Source organism: Quercus robur, chromosome 7 (assembly GCF_932294415.1).
Source record: "Quercus robur chromosome 7, dhQueRobu3.1, whole genome shotgun sequence".
NCBI lineage: Eukaryota > Viridiplantae > Streptophyta > Magnoliopsida > Fagales > Fagaceae > Quercus > Quercus robur.
The window spans coordinates 35,833,937-35,849,151 of record NC_065540.1 but is presented as its reverse complement, the minus strand read 5'-3'; the positions used below and the strand labels follow the sequence as shown (position 1 = coordinate 35,849,151).

Below are 15,215 nucleotides of genomic sequence, written 5' to 3'. Positions count from 1 at the left end.
GCTCCCTTATAAGTTCTATCGTGATAAGCCTTGGCGTGTCCTCGGTAGCCGATGAGGCTAACGTGGCAAGAGAGTCAGCGTGCTTGTTTTGTGACCGGGCTACCTGGGATATCTTTACCGTTCCAAACTGACCGATAATCTGCTTTGCCGTACTTAAATAAGCTTTCATTCGGGGGTCCCGAGCCTCGAAGTCCCCAGTGATCTGATAAACAACCAGCCGAGAGTCCGAGTAGATCTCCACGTCCTTTGCACCCAGATACAATACTGCCCTCAACCCGGCCAGTAGGGCTTCATATTCGGCTTCGTTGTTCGAGGCTTTGAACCCCAATCTGAAGGAGTGTTCCAGTCGTATACCCTCAGGTGTGATTATGACAATACCAGCCCCAGCCCCCATAGCATTTGATGTGCCGTCCACAAATAACCTCCACGGGCGAATCTCTGCACTACAGATTACCTTGCCTTCATTCTTGGGTGTAAATTCTGCGATGAAATCGGCGAGAACCTGTCCCTTCACCGAGCTTCTAGGTCGGTATCTTATGTCAAACGATCCCAACCGAGTCCCCCATTTGGTAATCCGTCCTGTGAAGTCGGATCTCTTCAACAGTGACTGCAATGGATACTCGGTGAGGACGAACACTGTGTGTGCCTGGAAGTAATGTGGTAACTTCCTCGTGGCGTGCACCAGGGCCAAAACTAACTTTTCAAGAGGCAGGTACCTTGTCTCGGCATCGACCAAGGTTTTGCTCACGTAATACACCGGCATTTGCACTCCCCGGTCCCTTAGTAACACAGCACTTACGGCATGATCGGTGACTGCAAGGTACATAAACAGATCCTCCCCGGGCTCCGGGGCCGTCAACCTCGACGCCTTTGCCAAATATTCCTTTAGTTCTCGAAAAGCTTCATCGCAGCTCTCGTCCCATCGAAACCCCTTCCACTTTTTCAGAAGCTGATAAAACGGCCGGCAGGGATCGGCAAACTTGGAGATAAATCGGTTCAGGGCGGCTAACATTCCAGTGAGCACTTGTACCTCTTTGGGATTGCTTGGTGGTTTGAGGCGGTTTACGGCTTCTATTTGATCGGGGTTAGCTTCTATTCCCCGAGTAGAGATCAGATAACCCAGGAACTTGCCAGCCCCCACTCCGAAAGTGCACTTTTCGGCATTCAGGCGCAACTTGTGCCGTCGTAGTATCTCGAATACTCCCCGAAGGTCTTCAGCATGCAGCGACTCTTTTCTGCTTTTTACCACCATGTCGTCGATATAAACTTCAACCATGCATCCAATTTTTTCTCGGAACATCCTTGTCATCATACGCTGGTAGGTGGCCCCGGCATTCTTCAATCCAAACGGCATGACCTCGTAGTGATAGTTTGCGTTTGGGGATATAAATGCTGTCTTTTCTCGATCTTCGGGCGCCAAGGCAGTCTGGTGGTAGCCTTGGAAGGCGTCCAAGAAGCTCATTCTCAGGTGCCCGTACGTGGCATCTACTAGCTGATCAATCTTGGGCATCGGGAATGGGTCCTTGGGACACGCTCTGTTCAGATCTGTGAAGTCCACACAAACTCTTCATTTACCGTTCTTCTTCACTACGACAGTGTTTGCTAGCCATCTCGGGAAGAATATTTCTTTTATGACCCCGGCTTCCTTCAGTCGCTGGACCTCCAGGTCATAAAAGAATATTTCTTTTATGACCCCTGGCATCTACTCTTCTCGGTTTCTGCTTCTTCGGGGGAAATGATGGGTCCACGTTGAGTTTGTGAACAATAAACTCGGGGTCTACGCCGGGCACTTCATACGGGTTCCATGCGAAGACATCTATGTTCTGCAACAGGAACAACAACATCTCTACCCTTTCCCGGTCATTCATGCTTGTACCTATCTGGAAATATCTATCACTATCTGGAAGAATTCTTACCTTCAGCACCTCCTCGGCAACGTCCGCCCCAGTTTCCCGGTGGTTTCTGTAATTGCTATGCAGTCTCTTTCTTGGCATGCTCAGCTTGACCGAGCTGTTCCTTTTCCCACCGGACCGCGGCTACAAGGCATTGCTTCGCCACCTGTTGATTTCCCCTTACCTCTGCAACTCCATACTCAGTAGGAAATTTTACTTTCACGTGAAGGGTGGACGGAACAGCCTCCATGGCGTGAATCCACGGCCTCCCCAGGATTGCGGTGTAAGGTGCGAATGATTGGACTACTATGAATGTAACTATAACTCCCTTGCCTTCCATGTCCACTGGGAGAGAGATTTGCCCCTCGGGAATCACAACTCTCCCGTCAAACGAGACCAATGGCGTGTCATACTTCGCCAAATCCTGGGTCTTTAACCCGAGCCCTTCGAAGAGATCCGGGTACATGACGTCAGCCCCGCTACCTTGATCAATCATCACCCTCTTCACCAAGAATCCGCCTATCCGGGCTGTCACCACCAAAGCATCGTCGTGAGGTTGGATCGTCCCTTCCAAATCATCTTCTCCGAACGAGATGGCCAGCCGTCCAACTTTCTTTTTCTTCTTGGGTGATTCTCCCTCGGCGCAAGCCACTGTCATTACCCTTTTTACCGCTGCTGCTCTTTTTGGTGTGGCATGAATGACGTCGATTACCCCCAGGGGTGGTGGAAGGGGGTTCCTTTTCTGTTGGGCGCCCTGCCCGGGTTCCCGGTCAATGGAATCTGCTACAAACTCTTTCAGGTGCCCTGCCTTCACTAACTGTCCGAGATGGTCTTTTAATACCCTACACTGCTCGGTGGTGTGCCCCTTGTCTCTGTGATAGGTGCAGTATAGGTTTTGGTTCCTCCGAGATGGGTCGCCCCCCATTTTGTTCGGCCATCTGAAGAATGGCTCGTTCCTGATCCGTTCCAAGATTTTGTGCACGGGCTCTTTAAACACCACATTAACCCCTTCGATCTGCACCTCTGGTTCCTGCATTCTGAAGTCTCTTTTCGGCTTTGGCGGCAAGATGCTTTGCCGAGATCTCCCCGCAAAAGGAGCTTTCCCCCTGCTTTGCAGCCGGTCATCCTCCAGGCGTTTGTACTCCTCTATGCGTCTCATCAGTTGCCTCATATCCTCCGGGGGTCTTCTTGTCAGCGACTCCCGCAATTCAGAATCTTCGGGGAGCCCCATCCTGAAGGTGTTTGCTGCAATTTTCTCGTTTCCTCCACCAATCTCGTTGTAGAGTTCCCAGTATCGGCTGGCATAACTCCGAAGGGTTTCCCCGACCCTCATTTTCATGGAAAGCAATGCGTCGACCGGCTGTTGCACTCGGCTGCATGTTACGAACCTGCTGCCGAATTCCTGAATCAGCTCGGCAAAGCTGTGTATAGAACCTTTTCGCAACCCATTGAACCATCTCAGTGACGTAGAGCCGAGACTAGAGGGGAATACTTTACACATCAATGCATCGTTGTGCGCATGCAAAGACATCATGTGGATGTAATGACTGACATGCTCCACGGGGTCTGTCCTCCCCTCATAAGAATTGAATGGTGGTCGCGTGAATCTGCTCGGCATGGGTGCCCGTTCAATCTCATCGGAGAATGGAGACCGGGCTGCCATCCGCAAGGCTCTGCTCATGGCGTCCATTGCGGCATTGTAGTGCCGTCGCTCCTCTGGCGACTCTGATCCTTGGTCATCATATCCATGCGATCGGGAACGGTCCAGTCTACGATGCGTCTCCCGGGAGTGTCGATGTGACTCTTGAGAGCGTGATCGGTCTCGGTATTGTTGCGTAACAGATCGGTTGGAACCCTTCTCGCCCCAGTTTCTCCTTGGTTGGGGTTGTGGTTCCTTTCGTGGCGCCGACCCCTTGCTTCCAGCTCCAAGTCCATTACCAATCTGCGTAACTGCTCCAGCTCTCGGTCTCTATCATCATATTGCCGATATGCTGAGACGCCTGAAATTGTCCGGTGTGTCTGGTCCGATCCTTCTCCCAATCCGGACCTTTCCTCTCCTCTTGGATGCTCCCTATCCTCCAGCCGTTTCTGCCTTCTCTCCCTCCACGTCGATCCCCGAGAAGATCCTGTGGAATTGCTTGGAACATGCCCTCCTGAACGCTCCTCAGACATCTCCCTTGCTTGAGTCTCACTCGAACCACAGCTTCGTAGGAGAGCCCCACGGTGGGCGCCAATTGTAGGAACCAAGTACAAGACTTCTGGGCCTTAGTTCACTTGGGCTCACAATTTATTTGTAGTGGGCTTAAGGATTTCCTACAATCGGTCGTTCTCGGTAGAGAGACTCAAAGCAACACTCAGTTGATACTCTCTCCTTGACTGTTTTCTCTCAATTTTTCTGAACCCCTTCTTCTTCCCAATTTCTTCTATTTATAGCCAAGGTTAGTGGGGAGATTATGATTACAGCCACCGTTAGTGCTACTAAGGGTCCAATATTATCTGGTCAAAGTGGATGTTTTAGGTGAGAGGGCGGTGCAACATTTATGACCTTGGAACTTGGTTCTTGCTTGATGGATATGTTCGGCAACTCAGTCTCCCGTGCACATCAGGAGTTTCCCGCGCATGTCATGACTTTTCCGGACACAACCAATTCACTTGCCCGGAAAGTTAAACTGATCGTCTGTTGGGACTCAGACCCCAAAACGTGTTTTCACGTTAAGGCAGTTTCAAGAAGGGTGTAGGATAACTAGACCTTTCTGCTGGGCCTGTGCCTAAGGCCGGTATGGGACTGGGCCCAGGGCCTGTATGGGATTGGGCCCAGGGCCTGTATGGGCCTAGGATCTCGGTGCCGTACAGCAGATATGGAACAAGGACCAACCAATGGATCGTTCTTGCAAACCATCAGTAGAATTAACTTCCAGAAATGACACTCCAAAGTCAGGATTGTCATCAGCAGAGATTTTGAATTTGAGGTAGTAGCCTTAATAGATTCAGGCGCTGATCTCAACTGCATTCAAGAAGGAATCATTCCCTCTAAATACTTCCGGAAAACCAAAGAAAGGTTAACTTCAGCAAGTGGAGGAAAAATGCAGATTGAATTCAAAATCCCAAAAGCACATGTTTGCCAAGACAATGCGTGTTTTAAAACCACCTTTGTTCTTGTCAAGAATATGACAGATAGGGTCATCTTAGGAAACCCTTTCATGTGTCTGTTGTATCCTTTCATCACGGATAGTGAAGGAATTACTACCCATCCTTTTGGCCAACCAATTAGGTTTAAGTTTCTTAGGAACCCTGAACCTAAAGAGATTGATAATCTCCAAGAAGTTTCTGTTTCTAAAATCTTAACCTCATCAATGCCAAAACCTCTTCATTTGGTCCAAATCAAGCCAAGAACCTTAATCATTTTGTACCTCCCATCGATGACTCTTCTTATCAGACTCATCATCCATCAACATACATTCAGCATAAAAATATTTGCTCCATGACATCTCATGATTTTAACAAAAATGTTTTTGAAAACAACCATTTTGTTAATACAGGTATGTCTTCTTCAAATTCAAAAAGAAACAAAGGAAAGGCACCTATACAGGGATTTCCTCAGAAAATGCATGAAGGCGCTTTTTCTAGACAAGAACCTAGAAAAACAACATCCCTTCAAAATATGTACCCGGCAGCGGTTACATTTTCTAGTGGTTATATGGCTATTACTCTTCAAGAAGTTAAAAACAAGGCTTTGCAATTTAGCAATGGAGTGTACACAAATCTCCCACCCTCCATCAAATTCATCCTTGATAACCTCCAGAGAGCTTTTACCAAAAATCACTATAACCTTTTCCAAAGAACCCTTAAAGCACTAGAATTACACCTAGTAGAGCTTGAGGCAAGAAATGCAATTCTCACTAGTCAACTCTTTGGCAAAGAGGATATCCATTCAATGGATAGAATGACTATCATGGGTACTGATTATGCTAGGTTAAGTCTTAAGACTCAAAACCAGTTAAGAAGTACTATTGCCAACTTGCCTACTGATATACAAGCACATATATTAGGAAGCAAGGCAATGTTTGGATCACATGACCAATGGTTCAAATATTTCAAAATGATGGTCACCACCTATTTTCCAGTTTATGGTGAAGAATCAGATGACATTGAAACTGACTTCATCAAGTCAATCTGGAATGAATACTTTGGAAGCAGTCACAGGGTCTATGAAAAGAAACATCATTTTCCTGGTCTAATAGTCAACTATGAAGACAGGGCAGATGATGAAGATAGAGATCCAACCTGGCTTTCAAAAATAAATGAATATGGCTTCATCAGGCTCATCAAGCTAACAAGCCATAATCAAATCAGCCAATTCCCACAGATAATCCAACAGGTTGTTACAAAGATCAAAAGTCCTTTTGTATCCATCAGATACTGGAGCACTCTCCCACAGTGGGATAGTAACAATTGGATGATAGTCCAACCTGCTCACCACCTTGTACTCATCAACGGGTACACCCACAATGGCCCTTGGTATGAAGGAGACTCCTACCTATCCTATGCAAACCCATATGCTCTTGCAGGATGTTGGAAAGACTACTTCAACAATGAACTCCTCGATGTCACTAGTGAATTATGGAAAGATTACCATTTCACAGGAAACACTAGCAGGATTTCAGTATTTACCACTAAGCCATATTCAGAAGCCTTCACTACCTAGAGGCTTAACTATGTCGATCCCAGTCAGTTTACAACTTAAAACGCAGACTATGAACCTCTACTATATTGTGGGTTTTGTAATCTGTACGATAAATACCATGAGCATGACTGTGATTATAATCCTCCTGAATGGGATCCTTATGATGGGTATCCATCTGGTACTTCCGATTAAGCAATTCTAGAACAGCTCCAGGATGCTCCAAAACAGCTCCAGAAGCCCCAGAACCACCTTTGCAACCCGGTTACTATTCCAGGAACAGTACCCGCACCAGCAAAGTTGTCGACAGACCACTATTCACTACACAGTACCAAGTACACTATGCAGAATCACTATTCAGAAAAGCAAGGGACAGAATACTGTTCATGAACAGTGACCGATACTGTTCATCAAACAGGACCCCAGTAGAATCATTTGAATCACTGTTTACTTTCGGCTGAAAAAATATTCACCTGAGGATAAAAGCATTTCACCTCCCGTAATTCCAGCAGTCTCCTGAAAGAATCCAAGACTTCCTTCAGCTATAAAAGGAACCCTTTGCCTCAGTCTTCAGCAGGTTCAGTTGGTAGGCTTAGTTCCACACTACCTCAGAGTTCCAGCTTTACTTTGTAATAGAAATACTTTGTAAACAAATGGCTCTCTTATCATCTCCCCTAGTTTACACTTGTAATAGAAATACATTTGTAACCTATCTATGCTTCCGCACTGAAACTGCCCAAACCGGCACTCTCCCCCTCTGTCTGTAATATATATATATATATATATATATAAACAACAACAACACGTACACCCGTGAAACTTGCTGACCAGACATGAAATTTTGAATCATACAAGACAGTTCAGCTAATTATATATAGACATCTTTTTGTTTTTTTATGCTTTTTTTTATAAAGGATTAATAAGTGCCCTAAGGTCAATTTTTTAATAAATAGTTTTAGAAAAATTTTGAAATTATTTTTAAAGAAAATATAAAAAATTATTAAAAATATCAGATATTTTTTTCTTTTTTCATAAATAAATTTTAAAAATAATTCTTATATAAACGAATGGACTTAGAGCATATGTTAACCGAATCTACTTTATAAGAGTTCTTTTATTACAACCAACAAACTTACAATTTTTACCATAATTTTCCTATGTGATAAACTATTACTAGCTACTATTATTTTCATATAAATTCATCACTTTTTCTTTACTAATTATAATCAATCTTGTTGAAACTTGTCACAAAAATTATACAATTTTTTTTGGAACTATATATATATATATATGTATAGGGTCCGATTAATGTGTGTCCTAAATCAAATTGAAAAAGTTGTTAATACTTTTTCAATTTCTGAAAAAATATTTCCAAAAATAATTAGATAGGCATCTAGATAATCTCGTGTTGCACCATTCTCTTCGAAAAAAAAAAATATATATATATATATATATATAAAATCCTTGGTTCCTGTAGCTTATACTAGGTAGCAAAAGGACAGGTAAACTGCGTAAACATCATTACTACAGGTCTGTTTGGATACAACTGAAAATTAAAAACTGAAAAACACTGTAGCAAAATAATTTTTAAATGTGTAAATAGTACTGTGAGACCCATTTTTAATGAAAAAGTTGTTGAAAAGTGAAATTTGTGGGTCCGTGAACAGTACACAATGTGCACTGATTGGCTGAAAAAGGTTTGAAAAGTCCAACTTTGCGGCTACTATTCATTGAACAGTGCATAATCAGTAGCCGCAAGTCTCAAAAAATGCATGAAAAAAAAATTTGAAAAAACGCAGACACAAACATTTCAGCCGAATCCAAACGTAGCCGTAAGCTTGAATATGTCAGCTTTAATTCCGTTTTCGCTATAAATAGACGCACCTTACGGATTACACTCACAAAATAAGCAAAGAAGAATAGCTTTAGAAACTAGAAACTAGTATTAATAAGCAACAATGGAGATACAGCAAGTCCTTCACATGAATGGTGGAGATGGAAAAACAAGCTATGCAATCAACTCGCAACTTCAAGTCAGTCCTCTCTCAATGTCAATCTTAATGTTGTTTTGTTCTTTTCTTTCTTATATATACATCAACTTGATTTGTTTGTTTAGCAAAAAAAAATATACATCAACTTGATTTGTTTGTTTAAAATTGTAGAGAACTGTGGCAGCTATGGTTAAGCCCATACTTGAAGAGAGCGTGGAGGAGCTTTACCTCACTCTGTTCCCCGAGTGTTTGAAAATGGCAGATTTGGGTTGCTCAGCAGGACCCAATACCCTTTTAGTTGTATCAAAAGTCATGGACATCATTGGCACCAAGTCCCAAAAGTTGAACCGCCCACCACCCTCATTGCAAGCATTCCTAAACGATCTTCCAGGGAATGACTTCAACACCATTTTCAAGTCATTGCCAAGCTTCTATAAGAAGTTGGAGAATGAGAAGGGAAGCTCATTTGGGCACTGTTTCATAACCGCAGTGCCAGGGTCTTTCTATGGCAGGCTCTTCCCTAACAATTCCCTGCACTTTGTTCATTCTTCTTATGCTCTTATGTGGCTCTCCGAGGTTATTGATAATATTCTAGCTAGCTAATTTCCCCATCAGTCATCTTTTTTTATGAATTTTAGAATTTTTAGGATGAGAAATCCATGGACACAACTTTTGTGGCATAACCAAGATTTTAAAAACCGGATGAAAGGTAAAACCGTTTTTGCTTCTAGTTCCCGATTTAATCTAGTTTTTGACCGGTTTTGGGCATTTTTACCAAACCAAACTGGTATTTGGTTCCCAGTTGAATTAGTCGGTTCGGTTTGGTTTTTAAAACGATAGCATAACTTTTACTACAATATAATATAGTTGATTATGAGTGGTAAAAAAAAAAAGTAGTAAAATCATGTTAAAGTAATAAGTAGTCACTTATAATCTGTTATATTAAAATTATGATAGAAAAAATTATAGTCTTAAAAGAATTCTTTTAAAATTCAGATAAATTCATGATTTCTATTTAATTTCTTTCCTTAGTTTTCAAAACCAAATGAAATTACGCATAAAGTTACAGCAAATTCTAGCTCCATCCAAATGGACAAAAAGTGCCATGTCATTTAACCCTCTATATATATATATATATATATATAGAGGAAGTGGTGTTAGTGTGGAACGTATGGTGGATTGAACTTGAGGCGTACGGGTTACATCACACTCCAAACCAATGAACTCACTACCTAGACATTAATGTTAGCAAAATGCTTACAAATTGTTTTTTTTTTTTTTTTTGATACATGCATACGAATTGTTAATTACTTGATTAATGGTATATTTTAACATAATCTTATAAAGACAGGACTTTTCATGAGAGATAAATAGATTAATTAACATTTTTTACTTCCTATCTTTCATGCTTTGAAAATTTCATGTAGGTTTATCTTAAGTAACTTAAGCATCCACGTATTTCAATTAGTTCTTCGTTATGTATGCAATGTGATCGACAATGAAAATTTTTATATAGGCACCAAAACAGTTGGTTAGCAAGGAGGCCATGAACAAGAGGAATATATGCATTGCAAAGACAAGTCCACCTCCTGTGTTTAATGCATACTTGGAGCAATTTGAAAGAGACTTCAGAATGTTCCTCAAGTGTAGGACAGAAGAGTTAGTCCCAGGTGGTCGGATGGTCCTCACAACTATGGGCAGCATTAAAAGCGACGATCCTCTTTGCATTTGGGAAGTTGTTGGACTGATCCTCAATGACATGGCCTTGGAGGTAAGGAAGTGTCTAACTTGTAGAGAGAGACATATGAGCTAAAAACAATAATTTTAGAGAGAAAAGGTTTTCACAATTGTTTTCACAAATATTTGAGGTGACATGCATGTTGTAAGTAGTGCTAAAAGAAAGTACAGGAAAATTACTCGCTATTTCACACTTTCTCTATGCACTTTCTTCTGAAATCGTATTTTTAAAACACTATTTTAGTCCATGTAGTAATATGTGTGCGATGAGTGTGTGTGACTATTATTACTTTAAAATATTTGTATTAGTTGTGAACTATAAAAAAAGATATAACTTCAATAATAATTTAATACGCATATATAATTTTAAAATTTGTAATATTTTTAGCATTACTCAAAAGTAATTATATATTTATTCACTAAAGTAATTAAGAAACATCAATTATATTTATTATCACATTAGATTTGTGCGTGTGTATGTAAAATTTATAATAACTTTAAGGCTAATGTGAACGAAAATTAAAGACCCAAGTCAAAGAAGGAAAGTGGGTAAATATGAGCTAATTATAATTGTACGTCTATCTCTCTCTCTCAAAAAAAGAAAAAGAAAAAGAAAAATTATACTCGTATGTCTATGGGGCTATCAGCTATGGCCTATGGGCTGGGCACACCACTGTCGATCTTTTTTGACTTCCATCGACTTATGCTGACCCAAGATCCTTCCTGCATCACGTGATTCACGTGCCGTCAGTCCTGGTATCCTACTGCTGCTGCCGGCTGCCCCATGCAAATTATAATTGAATAGGCACAAAATTATTGCTGCTATAATACAAGTTTTCAACAACTACTGCTACTTTTTTGCTAGAAAAGGATACAACATGTATTTTGTACATCTAATTATATAAGATGATCGCCAAGAATCTTGTAACTATTCTTAATGGAATTTAACTATCAAGTTATCGAATATAATACCCTAAGTTACTTTGGTTCATTAATTATATTTCAGGGCTTAATAGAAGCAGAGAAATTGGACACCTTCAATTTGCCATACTATGCACCAACTACTGAGGAAGTCAAGAAGGTGATCGAGATTGAAGGATCTTTTACTTTGCTTAAACTTGAAGTTTTCAAAATGGATTGGGACTCTTACATAAAGAAAGCTAATAGTGGCCTCGATAAGCAAGAAAGGGCAACAATGATTGCCACTGACATTAGGGCCGTTGGTGAACCTATATTGGCTAGCCAGTTTGGTGAAGAAAACATGGACAACTTGTTTCAAAGGTTTAAAAATGTTGTCCTTGATCACATGGAGGCAGAGAAATGTGAATACGTTAATTTGGTCATCTCCTTGGCAAAAAGGGATTGAATTTTAAGAGGTTAAAGTGAAAGTGATGCTGAGAATAACGTCCGCCAATGCAGTGGCAGCTTTGTGGACAATAGGTGTGTCATTTCAGTTTGTGTCGAAGTTATTTGTGGACTATATTTTAGGAGTTGTGTTTTGATTATCTAATAAGTTGTTGTGTTGGTTAGTTTATGATCTATGTTTTGATTATCTATTTGTTTTGTGTTGGTATTGCAAGTGTTGATCGGTCACACTTTGTTTTTGCCAATAAATATTATATCAATCAGAAATAAAAATATGAGATCATGAGTAATTTTGACTTAGAAAAGTGTTTGTAAAGGTGGCCTACTAGCTACTTTAGCTCGAGTGATTTCGCCTATATGAATCAAACATGGGTTTTGGACACATTGCATAGCATTCACAAATCACAACTCCCGATTGAGTGATATCATAGGACAACCTCCTTTCCATTGGTTGAATTTGTTGAGAAATTGAGACTGGTTGGTACAAGCTTACTAATTTTAACTCAAATTGAATTAATTAATGAAATTATGCTTGCACACTTAGATCATGGTTAACTCTAACCACAAACCAATATCCTTAAAACGAATAAACTATGGACCTAGCTAACTCGTTATAGACTTAACTTTTGTTCACGATTTGCTAATTTATAAACTATGGAGTTAACAGAAACTTTTATAGATTTAACCATCTTAAATGATTTTGGTATGCATCAAGAAGAATGGGGAGGAAAAGGGGGGGGGGGGGGGGGAGGGGTGTTAACAATAGTTTTTGATGTTTAAACACTGAAAATTATGGGCCCTCAAAAAAATACATGTTTATTAGGAGAGTTTAACAAATGTTTGAGTCATAGTTTTCAATTTAGAGTGTTTACATTGTATTTTGATAACACCTCAAGAGAAGTTTTCAATTTTCAATTAACAATTTTTAGTGGCATTGTTGTAATTATTTAGAAAACTGTAGAACCTATATGAAGTTGACAACACATAAAACACAAACTTCTTAAAAATACATACTCAAACCAAACACTCAATTGTGTTTTTCACTTTTGAATATATGTTATTACAAACATGGTACCTAACAAATTTTTTTTGCATTATGAGTACTTCTAAACAAGTATGTTCATAACATTTTTAAACCATAGTTTTCACATTATTTTGAAAACCAGTACCTAAATTCTCATATCAAATGGGCACTTTAACAATAGCTTTGAGAAATTGCTCTTGCTTTTAATTTGAGTATGATTGTTCTATGGCTGTCATGTGTTAGGACTTTGCTTTGTGCTTTAGAATATCCTTTTGAAATTTTTCCTAAAATCATTCTTTTGATTGACAAACATCCATTTCATGCGAAACAACATTAGCATATGAAATATGAAATGTCACTCTCACCTTGTATGAAAATATGACCTGCAAGTTAGGGTGGACATTATTCTATAAAAAAAATAAAATTAGGGTTGTTAAGTTATGTCTTTCCAATGGAGCCTTCAACGGTGGACATGAATGAAAACGATCGCCTATTTAGTGAATTCTGTGCTGTTGACTAGTACTTTACATATCTTTTATAAGAACATATCTATGTTAACATATAAAATTTGAGAGAAAGAAGTATTAACACCCTAACTTCCTATAATTGATTCTCAAAAAAAAATCCTTTAATTATTGATTGTATGTCATATGGCTATGCTAATGATGCAAAACTGTGTTATCTTAATGAATAATATATTTCTTCTCAATAAAAATTAATGAATAATATATCATAATAAATAATAAATACTAACAAACAGAAGGAAAATCAAGTAGGTGTTAAATGCAGGGGAAAAATAAAAATAAAAAGGAAAAGGAAAATTATATATATATATATGTAGATATATAAATTTGTAGGTGCTAAAGACCAAATTATCTTACATTTAAGACTCCTTTTAGGAAATTGCAAGTCCTTAGCAACAACTGAAAAATATGCGAAGTTTTTACTTTTATTCAACTTTATATATTTGAAATATCAGTTCACAAAGAAACCGAAATTTTATTTCAAAAATGTAAAAACCATATAATGCCTATAATAGGAAGCAATATCTATGAATATTCATAAAAACCACCTCTATCAAATGTGGGGTTTAATTTATTTTTTTTTTAAGCAAATAATCAACATTGCAAATGCAACAAATTAAAGCCCTAATTCAATATTTTCAAAAACAGTTGAGTTAACAAATTTTTGTTGGTTATTATTTGATCACATTATTGACATTACTTTTTAACCTATATGCTAATGTTATGACTTTAGTGTCGCACATGAATTAAGTATAAACTTAACCATGTGTTTATAAGCTTTTGAGCACCCTCCTTTTACAAGCCGATTTTTAAGGGTAAGTTCTACCCATAGGTTTGTAATAACTAACAACAACTTACCACCTAGATAATTAAAAAAAAAAAAATTGTATCTCTAATCTTTTCAGTATCTGATTAATGGGTGATCTTAGAGCATTTGTTAATGAATCATTTTAAAATAGTTTTAATATCACAAAAAATTAATATAAAAAGTTGTCAAAAAATTATTTACTTTTTTTTTTTTAAGTAAAAAAGTTTCTAAAAATATTTTTTTTTAAAGCAAGTTTTAAAGTCACATGGATTGCTGTGCTATATATATATATATATATATATACACACGGATCATACAGTGTACATAATTTTTTTTTTTAATTTTATCCTTGGCATGAACTGTGGGGTCTATTAAAATGATTTTTCATATGAATTCATTGTGAAGAGATATGGATCCAGGAAAAAACAAGTTTTAAAGTCACATGGATTGCTGTGGTGTGTACGTGTATATATATCATACACCATAAAGATAATACAGAGTACAAAAATGCTTTTAATTTTATCCTTGGCATGGCATGAAATGATTTTTCGTATGATTTCTTTGTTAAGTGATATGGATGCAGGAAAAAGCAAGAGTATGGGTTGTGGTGCAGAGTTACATAATGGGAGGCAGAAGAACCAAATAATGAAAAAGGAAAAAGCAAGCTTGTATGTTTTGCCAGAATATGCAGAGATAGCCGATGCATCGGACCTTGAATTTTCTCTTTTTCAATACAAAAATCATTGTTTAGCCCCTTTTTTATGCGTTCAGTTGGGTTTAGATTGCACTGAAAAGGAAAAAATATACGCATATGTGTTTTTTTGTGTGGATTTTGTGCATAGGAAAAAATATACGCATATGTGTTTTTTTGTGTGGATTTTGTGCATTGTTTACCAGATCCGTAAGTATAGATTTCAATAAAATTTTCTTTAAAATTGGGTCTCATAGTATTATTCATACATTTAAAAATTATTTTGTTACAGTGATTTTAATTTTCAACAATAAGCAGTATCCACCGTCTTAGATCATTTTCAAGGACTTTGGTGGATTATATATTAGATGTTCTGTTTCTAATCATTTTTGCTTCATCCACCATTATTGTTACTTTTATTATACAATAATCAAATAGATGAAGATTATGAAAAAGGAATAAATTCAATAAATAAATATATATATATATATATATATGGTAT

At 38.6% G+C, this 15,215-nt stretch overlaps 1 protein-coding gene across 1 annotated transcript; it reads left to right on the top strand.

The window, feature by feature from the left end:
* The first annotated feature begins 8,466 nt into the window (after positions 1-8,466).
* Positions 8,467-11,874, top strand: LOC126693245 (probable jasmonic acid carboxyl methyltransferase 2). Its single transcript, XM_050389159.1, has 4 exons — positions 8,467-8,606; positions 8,736-9,140; positions 10,081-10,335; positions 11,308-11,874. The coding sequence occupies exons 1-4, from the start codon at positions 8,532-8,534 to the stop codon at positions 11,665-11,667; spliced, it is 1,095 nt and encodes a 364-aa protein (XP_050245116.1). The 5' UTR covers positions 8,467-8,531; the 3' UTR covers positions 11,668-11,874.
* Positions 11,875-15,215: the final 3,341 nt, after the last annotated feature.

Bases quoted from the DNA above. Each gene is read 5' to 3' on its own strand.
- LOC126693245 (XM_050389159.1), top strand. From the start codon at position 8,532: ATGGAGATACAGCAAGTCCTTCACATGAATGGTGGAGATGGAAAAACA. The intron at 9,141-10,080 runs GTTATTGATAAT...ATTTTTATATAG, and splicing joins CTCTTATGTGGCTCTCCGAG to GCACCAAAACAGTTGGTTAG. The intron at 10,336-11,307 runs GTAAGGAAGTGT...ATTATATTTCAG, and splicing joins TCAATGACATGGCCTTGGAG to GGCTTAATAGAAGCAGAGAA.